This window comes from Crassostrea angulata, chromosome 4, assembly GCF_025612915.1.
Source record: "Crassostrea angulata isolate pt1a10 chromosome 4, ASM2561291v2, whole genome shotgun sequence".
NCBI classification, from domain to species: Eukaryota; Metazoa; Mollusca; class Bivalvia; order Ostreida; family Ostreidae; genus Magallana; species Magallana angulata.
In genome coordinates, this window is record NC_069114.1 from 23,756,475 (window position 1) to 23,775,008 (window position 18,534).

Below are 18,534 nucleotides of genomic sequence, written 5' to 3' on the forward strand. Positions count from 1 at the left end.
CCTGTTTCTCATACAGCGGCGTTGACCCCGTGACGTCACAGTTCATCTCGCGCCAAAACGGCTTGATTCAAAACTCGTTCAGGTGTGAAATCGGGTTTTCCCCAAATATCTCGAAAACTACTTATGCGATCGATGTAAAATTTTCAGGATGATGTTTTTACACATAGATCTCCATTATATCAAAAATTGACCGGCACTGCAGGTACCCTTTAAAAAAAAGTCTAAAACTGGAATTTTTACTTCAACATTCAAATGTAAACAAAGACTTTGTTTACATAGCAAAGAATTGTAAGCTCTGCAACTTGCCTATAACTCAACAAATGACACTCAAATATTGGTTGTCGATTAAAAATGCCTTATCAAAGCATTGTAAACATTTAGATCTACTAAAAAGAATTGACCAAAATCGTAACCATGCCCCTTTAAAGCAACATTGTCATATCTCTGGACTTTGTTCATTTTCCTTCCAGAGATATATTTTGAAAAAGTACAAAAATTGGTCATCTCTCCATCTTTTTTTTAAAAGCAGCATATGTTTTGTTAAAATATGTCATTTTTAAACGTTTCAAGAGAGAGAAGACTCAGAGACATCAATATCATTTAAAAACAGCCGTAAATAAGTAGATTTTTGCATTAATTGCGTCGTATTGCTATATTCAGACCCACATAAGATAAAATCTTTTGCATAACGAATATTATTCTACCAAGTCTACGCCCTAAAGAAACCAAATAACAATTCCGATTCAAAATATGTGCAAAATTAATCGATGAAGTTTTTACTCTTCCTGTGTGCCCGGATTCCTGTCGAAACTACATCTTAAGCGCCCACTTTCTTACAATATCAATGTAAATTGTATTCCTTTATCAACAACAAGGTATAATCTCTTCTGACATACTAGTATAAATCATAAAAAATTCCCTGAGATAAAATTTGACAATCTCTTAAGTATCAGACCTATTGACGGGTCGTTCGAGATCATAAACATAAGTACAATGTGTGTATATATATATATATGGCCCTATTTCCCTTTGAAGTGGACGGTAATACTGAATGAATCTCGGAATACTTTCTGAGCTCTCTTTTTGTGTGGGTTGTCTATTTCTTCTCTGTTCAGGTGTAATCTGTAAAAGTAGTAATAGCATATTCAACTTTTATCCATTCAGATGTATTTTTTTAAATTGTTCCTTCAAATAAACCCAAAGAACATAATTTAATTAAATAACTTGTATATAAATTATCTCTAAAAAAAAATAGGTTTCCAGAATTACCATATCTTAATATCATCTTACTAAACATGATCAACCAAACATTTACCTGTGTTTCTCTATAAAGGCAGTGTGGAACCAAAAATAAAAAGCACAGTCGTCGTACACTCTAGGAATGTTTCTCTGTATAGAAAAGTTCTTAAATTAATTATATTAAATATTAATCATTTTTGCAATGAGCAGTTATCGCTTCCGTCACTTTTTGTATATTTCTATGCTTGTCAAAACATTTGTCAGCAAGGTACATTCATACAGTAGAAAGACAAATTCCAAAAGATTCTGTATTCTATCATGTCAGGACAGCGGCATTATCAATTGTCTGCCCCAAAATCCTCTACGACCCGAGACCTTTCCTTTTATGACAGCACGTCACAGCATCAGATTTCAATTCATTATATTTACATTTTCCAGTGTCTTTGCCTGTGATAACACTACGTATCGATTTTGAACTATATAACCCATAATACAAATGACGCCAAATTGAGGCGCAAGCGGGGTTTGCTCATTTATATCTAAATGTTTAATCGTACGATGGCAAAAAATTATATAAATATAAATAATAAGGAATCATTCTTTGAATATTATGAGGTGATAATTTCGGTCGGGGCGTGATCAAATCTATCATAAAGCCCTCCGGGCTTTATTGGATTTGATCACGCCCCAACCGAAATTATCACCTCATAATACTCAAATAATGATTCCTTATTCCTTATATGAAACTAATTACATCGCCAAATTCATTGCCCGATCTATCTCTGTAGGGCAATTGGTAAATTTTTGAACTGCAGGTACCGAATTTGAACACAGCATAGGCACGCTAAATCTCTATATCGATAAGGAATATATCATTAAGGTGGAATAACACACCTGAAAAAAGTCCCTCAAATTAACAGGAAAATATTTTGATAATGAAAGATATAATGATAAATACACTGTACAAATGTCAAATAAGCGAAAAATTTGCAGTTTGGGGATAAAAAATGAATATTTAAAACAATTATTTCAGTAAGTAACAACAAAAGCCCCTGCGGGATCCGAACTCGGGATGTACGGTTTACAAGTCCGACACTTTATCCACACGGCTATGGAGTATGTTACATGCTTCAGTCCATAAAATCCTTTTAATAAAACACAATGGCGTTTCGATCAGCGGTCAGCCATTTTGTGATGATGTGTTATTCCACCTTAAGGGTTGTATGCTAAACGTTTTCAAAGGTGTGGAGGACCCTTAAGGTTACAAAACTACAGTATCAAAGTGAAGATGAAAGGTCATGAAGATAAACTACATGTATTTTCACATACATGTACGTTATGTTTTGGACAAATATTAGGTATTTTCGATTTGTATTTCGATTAGAAAACATGAAGCACATGCAAAAACAATTCGTAAGCAAATATAATGAGGAACATTCACATTATAACCAAGATTCAATTTTCATTTAAGAATTAAGATAAATGTTGGTACTATTTGACCAATAACTTACTGAGGTAGAGATGAAGCGACACTTGACATCGTCGGTTAGAGGCGGACAGTGAAGTAAGGTAAAATCGATGTAATCCTCGTCCTTTGAGTGTATTAGCTGTAACAGATATGTGCTCACCATATAAGTCACTAGGATTATGTACTTACACGCGGATCCATCATTTTTCAAGGGGGGGGGGGGGTAATTGAATTTGTCTTTCGGTGATTTTTCCAGTAAATTTAACAAATTTGGATTGTTCGGGGGGGGGGGGGGGGTGCTCTGACAATGATTGTATTATATGTTGAGATGTAATAAGTTTCTCTCTCTCTCTCTCTCTCTCTCTCACTTTTATGTGGTCGGGGTTTTTCAGCGTCCACTCTCCAATTTTCTTATCACCCAAGCAGATCTGGAGGCTCAGGTCGGACCCATCGCCTTTACCAACACCTTTTAAAAAGATAAAAAATAGGATAGGTAAGATTTTCTTTTTCCCTAAGCGTTACAAAATTAAAGTACACACCGACAACTGTTTGTTTGAAGGGGCATGGCATGATTTAGTCAAATGTTATTGTTCTTTTTTGTGTTGTTTATATAGTATAGCTATAGCTATAGCTATATAGTAATGCATTTCTAGTGATACACCAAAATTTAAGTTCCAGTTGTAGAGTTATTGCTAGCACTTTCGAGCGCTAGCAACTACGTTAGTCTTTTTCACTGGATTACGCATGCTCGACTCCATAGTTGGGGATTCTGGGAATACTGTACTTCTGTAGATAAACTGTACCCTGTGACTTTCGTTTTATCTTAACATGAAGTTTTGTGTTGTAAATTGTAAATGTCAAAATGTAACAGTAGCTTAGGTCTTATTATGCAAAGTTATTTAAAATATTAAAATATTAAAATAAATAGCTAGCTTTCTCTTAACACCCTTCAAACTCGGAAAACAACATCGGATATGTGTTCCGGGCTTGCCCGAGAAGATACGATTGCTACAAATCTCGAAATTGAAATTACAGTAGATATATAGTGATTAAGGCACAGTCAATGAAATATGCCACTGCCGATGTGAAGCCCATTCTAGATTCACAATTCTAAATTGAGACCCCACTCCAGCACAATTCCAGTACATCACAGTGCCTTCTTATTGTCAATTAATCGATTCAGAAACTTAAACTATTGTTTTAGAAATCTACTTCTGTGTTTTATGATGGCTACAGCGCTAGCTCACCAATCTTTTTAAAAAATGAGCTTGTTAGCAAGATACAGAGCTCCCAATTCTTTGTTTTCTAAACAAGGCGGTATCCTATGTGCAAAGTTCTTTCAAGCTGATTTTTCTATCTGCTGATAAATTTTGTACAAAAATAAACAGTTCCTAACGTTTTCGCATTCATTTAAGGTCAAACTTGAAACTCTATTTTCAACATTCAAAATGTAAGCAAACACCATGACCTGAGCTTTGTTTACAACTCTGTATCTCGCTTATAACTCGGCCACTGCAACTCAAATTTTATTAGACTGTTAGAAATGCCTTACTGAAGCTCTGTAAACATGAAAAACAGAAAAAATAAAATTTTACCAATGTACACACTCACTTTAAGATCTTAAGTACAATTATTTTTGCAATTCTTTCTTTTGTGTTAATGTTAAAGGTGTCAACATGATATTTGTTTTGAAATGCATATTCATCGTTCTTGAATAACTAGATATATGAAGCCGATGCTCAATCATTCTTTAATGTAAACAATCTTAACTGGAGGTTACTGTTCTGGCCTATTGAATTTTAAATATGTATAACACCATCTAATAGCAAATGATTTAGAAACTTTCTATACATAGTTAAATTATCAATATCATGTAATACCATTTGTGGTGTTCTTGCAAATTCAATCAAAAATTTAACAAACATAATATGGCATATTATAATAGCATAAAAAGCATAATAATCGTAAGCGATTTCATGAAAGTGACAGTTTGAGACATTAAGATAATAAATCTTTAGAAAAGAATATTACAAATAAATCTCTCTTACAAACTGTAAACTTAAGAATAGAGAAATATGACATATGAAAGTATGTACAACATAAAAAGAAGAACAGACACCAAGATTGTCATATGATAGGACATTGTATATGATATGACATTAAAGAAATTAATTTATGTAAATTAAATTTGCTGCTTTAAAGTGAAGAAAAGGTAAACACATTCGATCTCTTTTGTTAACAAAACTAGTACCTTTAATTGAGTTAATACGCATGGACAAAATTCGGAGTTTTCGGATGGCTGGCAGTTTTCCTCCTAGATCCCACTTGACTTTCTCGTAGTATTCGACATATCGACTCTACAGAAAAAAAATCTTATTCTAAAGCTAGAAAATCACTTAATAATTCAATTCAATATTTAATATTCAATACAATATTGTGTGTATTATTGCAACATATACATTATAGCAATACATATTTTCCAAACATTGAATAGATAATATTTAAAATTATATTCCCCAGGTTATGCAATTCTCCGAGTGTTTAGCTGTCAATCACCTGACTGGGGGTCTCCACACCCTGGAACATGCTTCCCTTCCGTCTGTCTGTGCGTCGCTCACCGAAGTAGTTTAAACTCTCCTGTAAAAAATATTTTTTTTAAAAATGCTTTTATTTATAGCAATCATCGTCCATGTATCGCTGTAAAGTCAAAACTATTTTCATACGTCAACACGAATCAACATTATCTTTTTATCACTGCGGGGAAAACATGAGATGTCATGATTTATATTAAAGAATTGTTGTTGCTTGTTTTGGCTTGGAACGTTCTTGACAACCAAACTTCCTTCAGGACTCATTTTAAGAACAGAATAATGTCCATCGTCGGAAACCCACGGTTGATTACGCGTCGTTCCTCTCCCGACAAGTAATTAACCGTGGGTTAATGTCAAATCACATGACACATGTCTGGTCGAACTCCAAGAAAATTTATTTTAGATCTAGAAATCGAGGCATTTGCAATGTTTATATCAAAATTATTGCCAAACAATAATTTTGCGTTAATAGTTTGATTGTCGTTCGATATTATTGATGATATCCACATCGTGAAAATGATGATATTGTTGTTTCTATTTAACTATAACAAAGACAGTTGGGTCTTTATCAAAATATGCAGTCTTTTGCGTCAGTATCAATTTAAAAGGGGAAAAGTAATGGTTTAAGAAATATATACAGTACCAGTGATTTTAGAAACCTAAAATTTTATCGTTAAACACATTGACAATTTTACAGCTTAAAATATTACAAAAAATTATTTTTTATGCGATATCAGTGAATTTCTGTTGTCAGTGAATTTTTGCAAACGTCTTTAGTCTACAATATCTTCAATGATATTGATGTTTTACTCTAAAAATCGCCGTTAATATTCAAAACAACATTCATTTTAGGGAGTTGATTTTAATCAACTCTCATATGCAGTTACTCTAACAAACCGAAAGTGAAACAGTGTTTAGACCAAAGCACAAATCATCGCCGCTAACAAGAATTAGTTCTTGTGAATAATTGATAAATTCGAAATATTGTATGCTACATGTAAAGCACTGTTTTTCAAGGAAACATATTTTTAAATACCTGAAAAATTTACTTCAACGTTCAAAATGTAAACAAATGCTTTGTTTATATAGCAAAGAATTTCAAGCTCTGTAACTCGCTTATAACTCAACAAATGACAATGAAATTTCGGTTGCCTATTAAAAATGCCTTTCTGAAGCATTGTAAATTATGAAATCGGAAAAATAATTTTTGATCAAAATCGTGACCATGCCCCATTAAAACTAGCAAAATATTAAAACTCAGGAAAAGTAGAGGAAATCTTTTTATAATCAGGTCAATCAAAATACTCAGAATATCATAGGAAAATTTTATATCCCTTAAGGTGGTATGGGACATATGTCGATATTAATGTGGATTAAAGTACTATATAATTGAAAAAATTTCACTGGTTTAGGATTTTTAAATTTTACAATATTAAGCCAAAAAAATAGCTTTAACAAATATTTGAAAAGGTATAAATTGTAAACCCCCCCAGCAGGATTCGAACTCATGACTTATATGTTCGTAATAAACCCTCTAACCCACTGCGCTACGGAGTTAGGTGACCATTTTTTGGAAAGAAACTACTTATAAAATTACACTTTATTTTATTGTTTATTTCGATAAACAATACGTCGCAATATGGAAATGTCCAATACCACCTTAAAAAGAACCCTTATTATTGTTAGAGAAACACGTTACAATAGTGACGATAAACGTATCAGTGATGACATCATTGTAAAAGATAATATGACAGAAAATGATAGTACGCTCAGAAAAATACAATGTTAACTGTGTCAGTGGGATAACGTGCTATTTAAGGTTTTCTATTATCAAAGAAGAAAAAACTTCACATATATGATGAATGTTTATCACATTATAACATGGGCTATGTGGCTTTGTGTAGTTTCTGTTCTCTTTGGTCATACTGCTACATTTACTATGGATACATCAGTGGTATAAGGGCAGTGGTGTAACCGAAACTTGTAGTTACACCACTGACAAAATTGTTACAAGTAACAACACATGACATTATATAATCATTTAACTTTGTCTTCCATTTATTTATGTTTTGAGCATTAGAGATATTGTTATTTATCAGTTTTACAAGTTAGACACTTTCATAATAAAGAAATAATGGCTATTTGACTGCATTTGTGTTTTCTTAAATCTCGAAAATGAGAAGTGTTCCACCATTGACATTATTTGTTACATCATTGACATTTTGTATGCTGTAGTTATTTTTTAGCCATTTATATACTTAATCAAAAGATCGAAGTAAAACAAATTTATTTGATCAAAGAAATGAGACTATCTACATTTTCTTTAAAAGAAATCAATATTTTCAGTGACTTATATTGTCTTAAAAGATTTGTTATTCGACTGACATTTCACATTCCCTTTTATGTTCCACTAAAATATGTCCAAAATGTATGATTGAAATGAGCTGGGTATTGACGATGTTGTTGAGATTAATGAGCCAAAGAAAGTTTGAACTCGGTACAATATGGATGAACCAATAGTAAAATCCATAATATCAAAAAATGGGTGAATTCATGTGTAAAAACATCTACATACCATTTTTTCTGTCAGTGGTGTACCATTGATTATAAGTGGTGTAACAGTTTGTCTATCTTCAGATTATGAAAGAATAAGGCTCGAAAACTTTATTTTAAAAGCAAATTTATCATGTTTTAAATCGAATCTAAAACAGAAATTACTTAATTTTACAAAATTTAACACACTTATCTCTCATTTATTATCTCTGGGTCAGTGGTGTAACTTTTGTCAGTGGTAAAACATAATAATCAGTGTTGTAACGTGTACATTTTTTTCCAAATAATTTAACTGGCAATAATACATGTATAATTGTATATTGGAAAACACCATGGCATTTACAGTCATGTCTTTTTTTAAGTTCCGCTAAAAATCCATTTTTTTTTTTATTTTTTTATGCTCAAATCAAAAAATTGTTAAGAACATGTAACATCAAAGAATTGCTTTATTTTATTTAAGAGGTTTTTTTTTTCTTTTATATCATAGGCGTCGGAAGCAAATTGAAAGTGGGGGGGCTAGACTAATCCTCAGAAATATTGAGAAAAAAGTTATTCCACAAATCATGGAAATCCTAATCCGTGGGGGGGGGGGGGGGGGGGGGTATACCTATACTTCCAAACAAAAAAAATTACTTATCCAAATTTTTTTTCCAAAATCATGAAATTCCTAATCCGTGGGGGGGGGGGGGGGGGGGGGGGGGGGCTAGTATGCTTCTGAATCTAACTTCTCAATCTTTAAAGGTAAATTTAGGAACAATAATATTTCCTACGACAAAAAGTGGGGGGGCTGAACCCTCTATCATGCTATGTTTGTAATGGTTTGGTATAACTTTGCAAAAAAAGTGGGGGGGCTAAGCCCCCCCTAGCCCCCCCGGTTCCGACGCCTATGTATATAGTATGATTGTCTATCAATGACGAGTTACATACAGTGACGAAAGAGATTTGGGGTGAACTACCGGTATTTGATTAACATGAGGTCAACAGGCTTTAAGGAGGTTGGATCCTGAGATCAAAAGTCTTTTATTTTTGGGAGTTGATTTTAATCAACTCTCCTATGCAGTTACTCTGGCAAACCGAAAGTGAAACAGTGTTTGGACCTAAGCACAAATCATCACCGCTGACAAGTCTTAGTTCTTGAATATAATAGACAAATTCGATGTAATGTATGCTGAAGCATTGTTTTTCAAGGAAACTTATCTATAAACACTTTGAAAATAGATTTTATATAATATGAACAATTTAGATATTTTTGTAGTCTCATGTATTCCTACGCCAGATTTTAATATAGTTTCGTTCAACCAAACGCTCGGCCCTCTCCGTAAATCTCCGACAAACAGAGAGGCGGCTCTCTTGCTTGTCGGAGATTAACGGAGACAGCTGAGCGTCTGGTTCAACGAGACTGGAGTTCAATATCAATAGTGGTCCATACAATTTTTAGAATTGTTTCGATTACTAATACATAGTTAAAAATCTATCTTTAAATATTACACAACATGATTCATATGGAGTTTCTCTAAATTCTTGTCTGAAAAGTCTAATTAAAATTCATATTATAAAAAAGTGCGTAATTCAAATACCGACAAAAAACTAAGCTGATTTTAAAATAAATGATAATCGATAAAAAAAACTCCCGTCAGTACTTCAGTACTTTGGTTTATAAAATCTACCCACACAGCTTAACCAAAATTCAAAACAAACGTTTAGGGTTTAAATCCTCCTTTTGGCGATATTTATGTATTTAAATTGACCTTTCTGCACTGGAAATGCAACTTGCACATAAGTCGCTTTTCCGTCTGTAAATTTTTTATGGGAATGAACCGTGGAATCAAGTGCAAATTTATACTATTTAAGGAAGGAGTCTTCTCGTTATCAGACATACTTCTTATATTAAGAAATTTATGACATTTTGACACAGTCAAAAAAATTATATAGCCAAATGATTCCATCAGTTCAGGTTTGACCTTCTTGTTTTCGCATCAAGGTCAGGTCAAGGTCATTACCTTTTTCCTCAACTTAATGGATGTAAATGTAGTTTTATGCAGTAATGTAGACATCTGTTTAAGATATGAAGTTCCTATTCTTCGTTAAAATAATAGAATATCAGAATGTCTATCAGCTTATAATACTAAATTGGAATAAATATTTAAACTAAAATTGATATTGCTTCGCCCGCATTACCTCTAATTTTCTTAAATTTTAAAGATATTTTGATTATATTTCCAATAATAAAATATTTCTGATTTTTATAAATGATGAAGAACTTTTATAAAGACATAAATTGACAGAAAAGCTAATAAATTTGATAAAAGAGAAAATCCGATTTTAGTGATTTTTTCAAACACATCCTTTTATAAAATGAGCGCTTAAAAAGCTAAATGTAATTTGATCGGCAAATCATATTTCAAAAACATTTTCTGAAACAAAAGTATCTTATCATTAGTTCACATTAGTTTTAAAAAAATCATAATCTTATTGTTTTTAAACTGCTAATATACCCATGAATCTACAGCTACTCTGAATTGCAAAAGTATGTGATATTTTCATACGCCATTGTTCCGCCAAAAATATGGTCCTTGCTAGATTCTACTTTGTTTACTATTTCTATGCCAAGTTGTATGATAGTAAAAAAGAAAGAAAAATATGTTTTAATTTCCTTTTATCTTGGTTTAATGAACATTTAATCAAATTTACTTTTGACAAGTCGAAAATCAGAAAAGACATTAAAACAAATTTCACAATATTAATCCTATTGATATCCTGATCTTTCTGTCATGATAAACCATTTTATCTATTAACGATTCAACTTGTAATGAATATATATTATTTAAAACTCTCAAACATTTTCTGAGATTATAATAGACTTTTATGAAAAATCATATAAACTTGAACTATAAATTGACTTTTATGAAATATAAGTTAATATGACAATATATGTCAAAGAGATATTGAAAAATTGTTCAAGTATGTTTTTCGGAACAAAATGAAGATACCCCGGTATCCCAATGCATAAACTATCTGGAAATTTGGTCTGCACTGAAAATTAGAAGGTTAAAGTTACGGTTCTATCCACATATCCATCTCCTCCACCATTGAACTATGCAGTCACTTTGTATTCAGCGTCAGTAACTTTTAAACTTACAGTGTATATACATTAAAACTATATGACCATTTTGGCCCTTCCCTGAAGTCAGACCCCCCCCCCCCCCCCCCCAGGAGTCATGATATTTATGATTTTGGAAGAGGGTTTTATGGTGGCTCTAAATGCTAGTATAAAGTCATTTATAACCGGGTGTTCCAACAGAAAAATCTGGTTATTAAAATGGTGAAAATGGCGGGCGGGCGGCTGCCAAAAGGGTACCCTCATTGTACGGATAACTCCTCCTACAGTTCTCAAGATAGGAAGTTGTTCTTTTGCAGATCAATTGTACATATATCAGAGGTGTGCATATTGCTAGGATTTTTATTTCCGATAATTTATGAAAAAAATACCAGCTTTTGAACTTTATTTTGATACTTGAGCTTTCAGCTCAGGTGAGCTAATAAGGAAAATGAAAACTGTCATCAAATCATTAAATCTTGTCTGATCTTCAAATAATCGCAGGTGCACATCTTCAGATCGTGATCAACATATGTACAAATTTTAAGACTGTTCCATGCAGTAGTAAAAAATTATATAGGGGGGGACAAAGTTGCGTCTACAGACAGACGGACAGACAGACAGACGGACAGGGTGAAACCAATATACCCCCCTAAACTTCGTTTGCGGATATTATTATATTCCTCTAACTCTGCATAACACCACATGTGAACATTATTAGCCGTGTATTTTTCAAGAAAAAGTTTAAAATATTCAGTTGTTAACGCACGACAACGAAAGACCAATAGCAATAGGTCACTTGTGCAACTCAGTGGACCTAAAAACACTTGAGGTAGTCACGATTAAAAAAACCGTGTCCTTGTCGCGCCAGATTTGCTGTACCTTGGCCTCCTCGAACAGTTCCGTGTGGATGAGCCAGGTACAAATCATTGTTCCCGTTCGCCCTTTCCCGCCTTTACAGTGCACTGCAATGATGTTATTGTCGTCTGCTTTTAACCAATCTTTGACGTCAGCACAGAATTCAATCATGTCTCTAGAATTATAGAAGATAATTCAGTTAAAAGTGAATATTTACATTTGCAAATATGTTTCCTTATATGAACCTATAGAATAGCGAAAGCGTTCAATTCTGTATAAAGTTTTTCGTGACGTCACAATGATCATACACGGGCTAAGCGCTTGTTGGTTGGATTATTTAAACATAAAATCTCGGTAGATTTAACAATTCTGAACGGTTTATCTGTTCAGCAATTTTAAACAAGTTCACCGGTATATGAACTTGGTTGGTACGTGATCAAATTTTCAGGGATATGAACTTGGTTGGTACGTGAACAAATCTTCAAACCTTCAGGCTTCGCAGGATTAGATCACGTGACTAACCAAGTTGATATCCCGGTGAAGTTTTTAACTTGCTGTTTTTTTTTCTTTAATAAAAATTTATATTTCATTCAAATGTTCAAAATTTCTAATTGGACATTTATAAATACCATTCCTTTTAGTAGCATATTTGTCCCAAAAACGTAGACAATTGGTGATATTAGTTTACAGAATACACAGAAGGATGAGACATGCTTCACAAAATGATTTAAAAATTTTCAAAATAACTGTTTGTTTACAATTAGATACAAGAGGCACATGAGCCACATAGCTCACCTTTACAACACTTCTTGTAACTCTTTCAATTTTTTTTAAATATAAAAACCCTTCTAAAATATTGTAAAACAACCAAACAAAAATCACCATACAGTATATTAACTCAAGAGTTGACAATATTTGAACCTTATTTTCAGAAAAGATCGCTTAATTTAGAAAGTATAGGACATTTCCATATTGTGACGTACAGTTTACCGAAATAAACAATAAAATCAAGCGTACTTCTATAAACAGTTTCTTTCCTGAAATAGAACACTAACAGCGTAGCGCAGTTGGCTACATGTACAATACCGATCAGACCCAACCTAACAGAAAGTAAACCCCAACTAAACCCTGGGTTTACTTTCTGGGTTTACTAGAGTTGACCCAGAGTAAACCCAAAGTGGCCACTGAAAGTAAACCCCGATCAGAAGTATACCCTGAAAGCAGACGCTACATGTGTATTCGGAATACACAAGGGACAGGAATCACAGGCAGTAGGAAGATAAAATACTGGTCTGTTTCACACTTCAGTGCGTATAGTTGTCTCCAAAAGCAATTCTCGAGTAAACCATAAGTAAACCCCGAGTAAACCCAAAGTAAACCCCGAGTGGACCAAAATTTTCAAAAAGTAAACCCAAAGTAAACCCGGGTCTGATTGGTACTGTAGATGGTTCGCTTCAAATCTGTAGGCCATGAGTTTTAATCCCGCTTGGGTTTTAAAACTTTTATTTTTCCAAAAAAAAATTAAACCTATTTTTGGCTTAATATTGAAAAATTTGAAAATTCTTTACCGGTGAATGTTTTTTTTTAAATTATAATGTACTTTAATCCACATTAATATCGACAGATGACCCATACCATCTTTAATAATCTTTTCATGCGAGTTAAAAATTGTATGAAATTAAATTGGTTAAATGCAAGGTTCTTGGTAATAAAGTAGATTGACGACGATATTTTAAAAAACGATAGAATTGAGAGGAAAATGTGCAATGCCATGCTTATATACATGTAAATACAAATCAAATTGTTTACCCAGGAATGTTAATTATAAATCTTAAATCCCTTACTTGAGTCTTGGAACGTTATGATCATCAACCCGTACTTTTTCCACTCTATCGTGGAAAACTTTTCTATCATACGTCAATTCACCTGAAATAGATAGGAATATAAGAAAACGATTTGTTGGTCAGTCTTTTATTCTTCAATTTTACACAAGAGTTCAAACGTTTCTTACAGTTTTTATTCTTATTCAATTTCACGAGTTTCTCTGCGTGTTTTAGACATAAGGCACATCAAATCACTAATTTATTTTTTTAATTTATAGTACGATTGTCTACATGTAGTAATTATTCTCTTGCATAAACAAAATTTGAGACACCCTTTCCCCCTAAAGAGCTACTACACGTACAGTATGATAATCGAAAATCTAAATAATTTGATGGCAAGGAAAAATCTTGCTATACAACAAAAGAATTTATGAGTCGTACACTTCGTTACATAAAACTCTCCCCGATGGAACCCTCACTAGAGAGCTTATTTGGTCGATGTTTCAAGCGAATGTTTTTCCAAACGCAGCGTTCTCTAGAATTGAATTTCTGACAAAGAAATAAGTTCTCTCATAAAGTTTTGGATCTAAGTTACAAAGATTGAGTTATTGTCTGCCGAATGGAACAGTACCAACTTGGGTACGAACTGGATAGATTGTACACTTTACTGCATGTATTTACTGCATAGATCATACACTTACTAGTAATAGTAGGCACTTACTGCATAGATCGTACACTTTGCTGCATGTACTTACTGCATAGATCATACACTTAATAGTAGGTACTTACGGCATAGATCGTACACCTTACTGCAAGTACTTACTGCATAGATCCTACACTTTATAGTAGGTACTTACTGCATAGATCCTACACTTTATAGTAGATACTTACTGTACAGTTCGTACACTTTATTGCAGGTACTTACTGCATAGATCGTACACTTTAAAGTAAGTAAGTACTTAATGCATAGATCAAACACTTTATTGTAGGTACTTTCTGCATAGATCGAACACTTTACTGCAGGTACTTACTGCATGGATCGTACACTTTACTGCAGGTACTTGCTGCATAGATCAAACACTTTATTGTATGTACTTACGGCATAGATCGTACACCTTACTGCATGTACTTACTGCATAGATCGTACACTTAACTGCATATACTTACTGCATGGATCGTACACTTTACTGCAGGTACTTGCTGCACAGATCGCACGCTATATATTATAGTAAGTAGGTACTTACTGCATAGATCGTACACTTTATAGTGACTGGAATGTTTCTTATCCAAAAACTTGCCAACTTTCTGTTGAAAATATAGACATATTGAAATATATCTAAATATAAATTCAAAATAAAAAAATATTGAACATTTGAAATTTAAAAAAACATGCACCAGTATCCAAGATTTTTATTTAAAAAATTAATGATCAAAAGCAATACATCCCAAATATGGATACCAGGAATTCATGGCAAACAATAAACATTCTAAGTTTTTATTTGCATGAAAGGCTTGACTTTTCTGAACATTTTGTTGACAATTACGTCATTGTACAGTGTAAAATCAGTCAAGAATGCTTGCTGGTTACGGCAATAGGGTTTGTATTTACGGAGTAAGTATTTACGGAGTAATATTCTTTTAATTTTTTTATGTAACAGGACAGATTTTTTGTTGGTGAACCGTTTTCATTTACGTCGTTCCAGTTTCTATAGTAGTAGCTATAACAATAAATGCAGGTACATCTACCTGTATATATATGGGAAGTTTACCGACATGAGATGAAATGACCCAGTGAGTGATATCAATTTTTAAAAGTTCTCTTATACGGTATGCATGTGGACTTACTTTAATAGGGTTCCTATACAATGATCGCATACCAGACGAAGGAAATGACATGGCAATCACTCTCTCTAAAACAGATAAGGGGAAACCATCGTTATTCAACGAATCGCAACTATTTGACAATCTTATATTAAAATTTATTATATTCATTACAGTGATGTGTGCTAGCTTCCACCATCTTGAGACTAATAGTATTAACTTAACATATGAGGTTTTGCCTCAATTTATTCACGTCATTTAAATCTGCTAGTACACTGTGTATAGAATATCATTTAGTAACACAAAGGTATTTTTGTATAAAAACTGTATGTATAGTTGTTTACATCTTTATATTTACATCTACCGAGTATAATTCCCTCTATTTCTTACGGAAACTTACAGTTAATTCATAGCTCTATAGAAACAGCCAGACTAAAATCTACACGCCCTGTAATCAATTAGTCGAAACCTACAACGACTTCACGGACTGCACGAAATAATCATAATGTCAGACTAAAATTCCCATTGGAGACGATTTGGCTGTTTCTTTTAGCTAATTCACTGGTGTACATTAACAGTTATTAATTATTTTTACTTACTTTTCACAATGAATTTATAAATTTGTTAAAAGAAAGAGGTAAATATAAACAATAAAATGCTTTTTTTGAAGGTTCATACGGATTATGAAGATAGCGATCATTGCAGAAAAATATTAACGCGATTTATATATTTTTTCTGCAATGTTGCCACCTTCATATCCCGCATGATTAACCAAAGAAAGCATTTTATTCTTTAAATTTAAACATAGATTACAGATTACAAAGCTCACCGAGACAAAGCATCACCTTTATTAGACTACCTTTATCATGTTATATGAAAATCATAGTTAATGATTTGGGATATTCATGGATACTGTTTTGACACAATATCTTATATCATATGTTAAAGAATTGTTTGATATTCATATGATAATTTCATGCGATATTGTAAGATACACTGTTTTTCAATACAATGATATAAAATAAAATATAGCATCCTATGATGTTATACAAAATATATCATATGATACAATATAATACTCTAAGATATAATGATACAATATGATATTGTAACGTATAATATGATACGGTATTGTATAGTGATATACATTATTAAGTTCCATCACATAATACAATAATATCATATTTTTAATATATGGTCCAATATACTATAATATAATATAATACAATATCATTATTAAGTTCAATCACATAATACAATAATATCATATTTAATATATGGTCGAATACACTATAATATGATACAATATCATATTACATAATACATCATAATATTGTAACAAATGATTTGATATAGTATGATATTGCGTTGTATGATATTGTATTATATATGATACATAATATTATATGGTATCATATGATACAATATAAGTTGATAAATAAAAATATCACATCATATGATACAATATCATGTGATACAGTAATTTATTATGTAGTACTATATCATATTAAATAGTATTGTATCAAAAATTACAATGTTATATAATTCAATATATCATATGATACAACTTCATAATAAATAATACAATATCATGTAATATGATATTGTATCATATGATACAATATTTTACAATATTGTATCATATGACACATTGTTATTAATTACAATTTTACATGAAACAATATCATTTGATACAATAATCTTTAATGCAATATCAAATAATACAATATTGTATCATAATATACTATATTATACATCACAATATGATTGATACAATATCATATATCATATGATTGATACAATATCATATTGTATTATATAATTTTTTACAATATAATTTATGATCTAATACTGTATCATATAAATCAATAGTGTTTCATATAATACAATACTGCATCATAGGAATCATGTTATATCATTTCACAACAAACACATCTATCAAACAGGTTTGTGTGGGGTAGGAGGGTTTTTTTTAGCATCCTTGATAATGGAATTCTTGCTCTGCATCAGAAGCTACCTCTGCGATTCATTTATACCATAGTTCAAATATTCAAGTTTGAAATAGTGCTATTATCTATTAATCATGTGACCTGTTCCAAAAAAACTAAACCTCATCCAGCATCAGAAACCTATGGCTCAGATTCAGCAATCAAGCCTGTCAGGTACATCAGTATCATAAGACGCTCCATCCATGCAAGTGTGGTGAAGTTAGGACCAGTAATAAATAAGATATAATCATAAGAGGGCACATGAACTATAAACTTTAACCTGCTCTAAAAACATTGACGTCATTCATCATCCAAAACCTATCACTCAGATTCAGCATTTAAGCCTGTCAGGTGCATCAGTATCATAAGACGCATAATCCATGCAAGATTGGTGAAGTTAGAACCAGTAATAACTAAAATATAATCACCAGAGAGCACCTGCTCTATAAACTTTAAGTGCTCTAAAAACCTAAACCTCCTCCAGCATCCGAAACCCATTGCTCAGATTCATCATTCAAGCCTGTCAGGTGCATCCGTATCATAAGACGGATCGACCTTGCACGGTTGGTGAAGTACGGACCTGCAGTAACTTAGATATGGCTATCAAAGGGCACCTGCTCCAAAAACTTTAACCTGCTCCAAAAACCTTAACCTCCTCAAGCATCTGAAATTCACGGCCCAGATTCAGCCTCCAAGTCTTTCAAGTTTATAAGTAGGTCCAGATGCATCATCTATGCGAGTTTGGTGAAGATAGGACAAGTATTACATGCAACTTCGATACATGACCTGCAACAAAAACTTTCACTCGGTCCGGACGCCAACGCCGACGGTAAAACTTGCTTAAACTTGATAATCCTCAATAATCTACATGTATAAGCAATATTTCATTGGATAAAGTGATGTAAAAAAAAATATGTTTACAAAAATGTAATTACTTAATTGAGGGGAGTGCATGAATTAGCTAAGAGGATACATACGATACGACATCTCGAGATTTGTTCTGATGTTGATGCATGCATGTGTATGTTACATTAAAGTTTTAAATTTCAGATAAATCAAAACTATCTATAACAATTAAAATTGTTGTAGATAGTTT

The 18,534-nt window shown here is 32.4% G+C and overlaps 1 protein-coding gene across 2 annotated transcripts in view; it reads right to left on the reverse strand.

The window, feature by feature from the left end:
* Positions 1–496: 496 nt before the first annotated feature.
* Positions 497–18,534, reverse strand: part of LOC128180763 (phosphatidylinositol 3,4,5-trisphosphate 3-phosphatase TPTE2-like) — a 35,006-nt gene continuing 16,968 nt past the window's right edge. For both annotated transcript variants that reach the window (XM_052848916.1, XM_052848914.1), the window contains exons 6-15: positions 15,475–15,539; positions 14,874–14,934; positions 13,651–13,732; positions 11,831–11,981; positions 5,264–5,344; positions 4,959–5,064; positions 3,076–3,173; positions 2,751–2,846; positions 1,316–1,389; positions 497–1,122 (exon numbers count right to left, since the gene is read on the reverse strand). In XM_052848916.1, the coding sequence (XP_052704876.1) occupies positions 1,020–1,122; positions 1,316–1,389; positions 2,751–2,846; positions 3,076–3,173; positions 4,959–5,064; positions 5,264–5,344; positions 11,831–11,981; positions 13,651–13,732; positions 14,874–14,934; positions 15,475–15,539 (917 nt within the window). In that variant the 3' untranslated portion in view covers positions 497–1,019. The remainder of the gene's footprint in view (positions 1,123–1,315; positions 1,390–2,750; positions 2,847–3,075; positions 3,174–4,958; positions 5,065–5,263; positions 5,345–11,830; positions 11,982–13,650; positions 13,733–14,873; positions 14,935–15,474; positions 15,540–18,534) is intronic.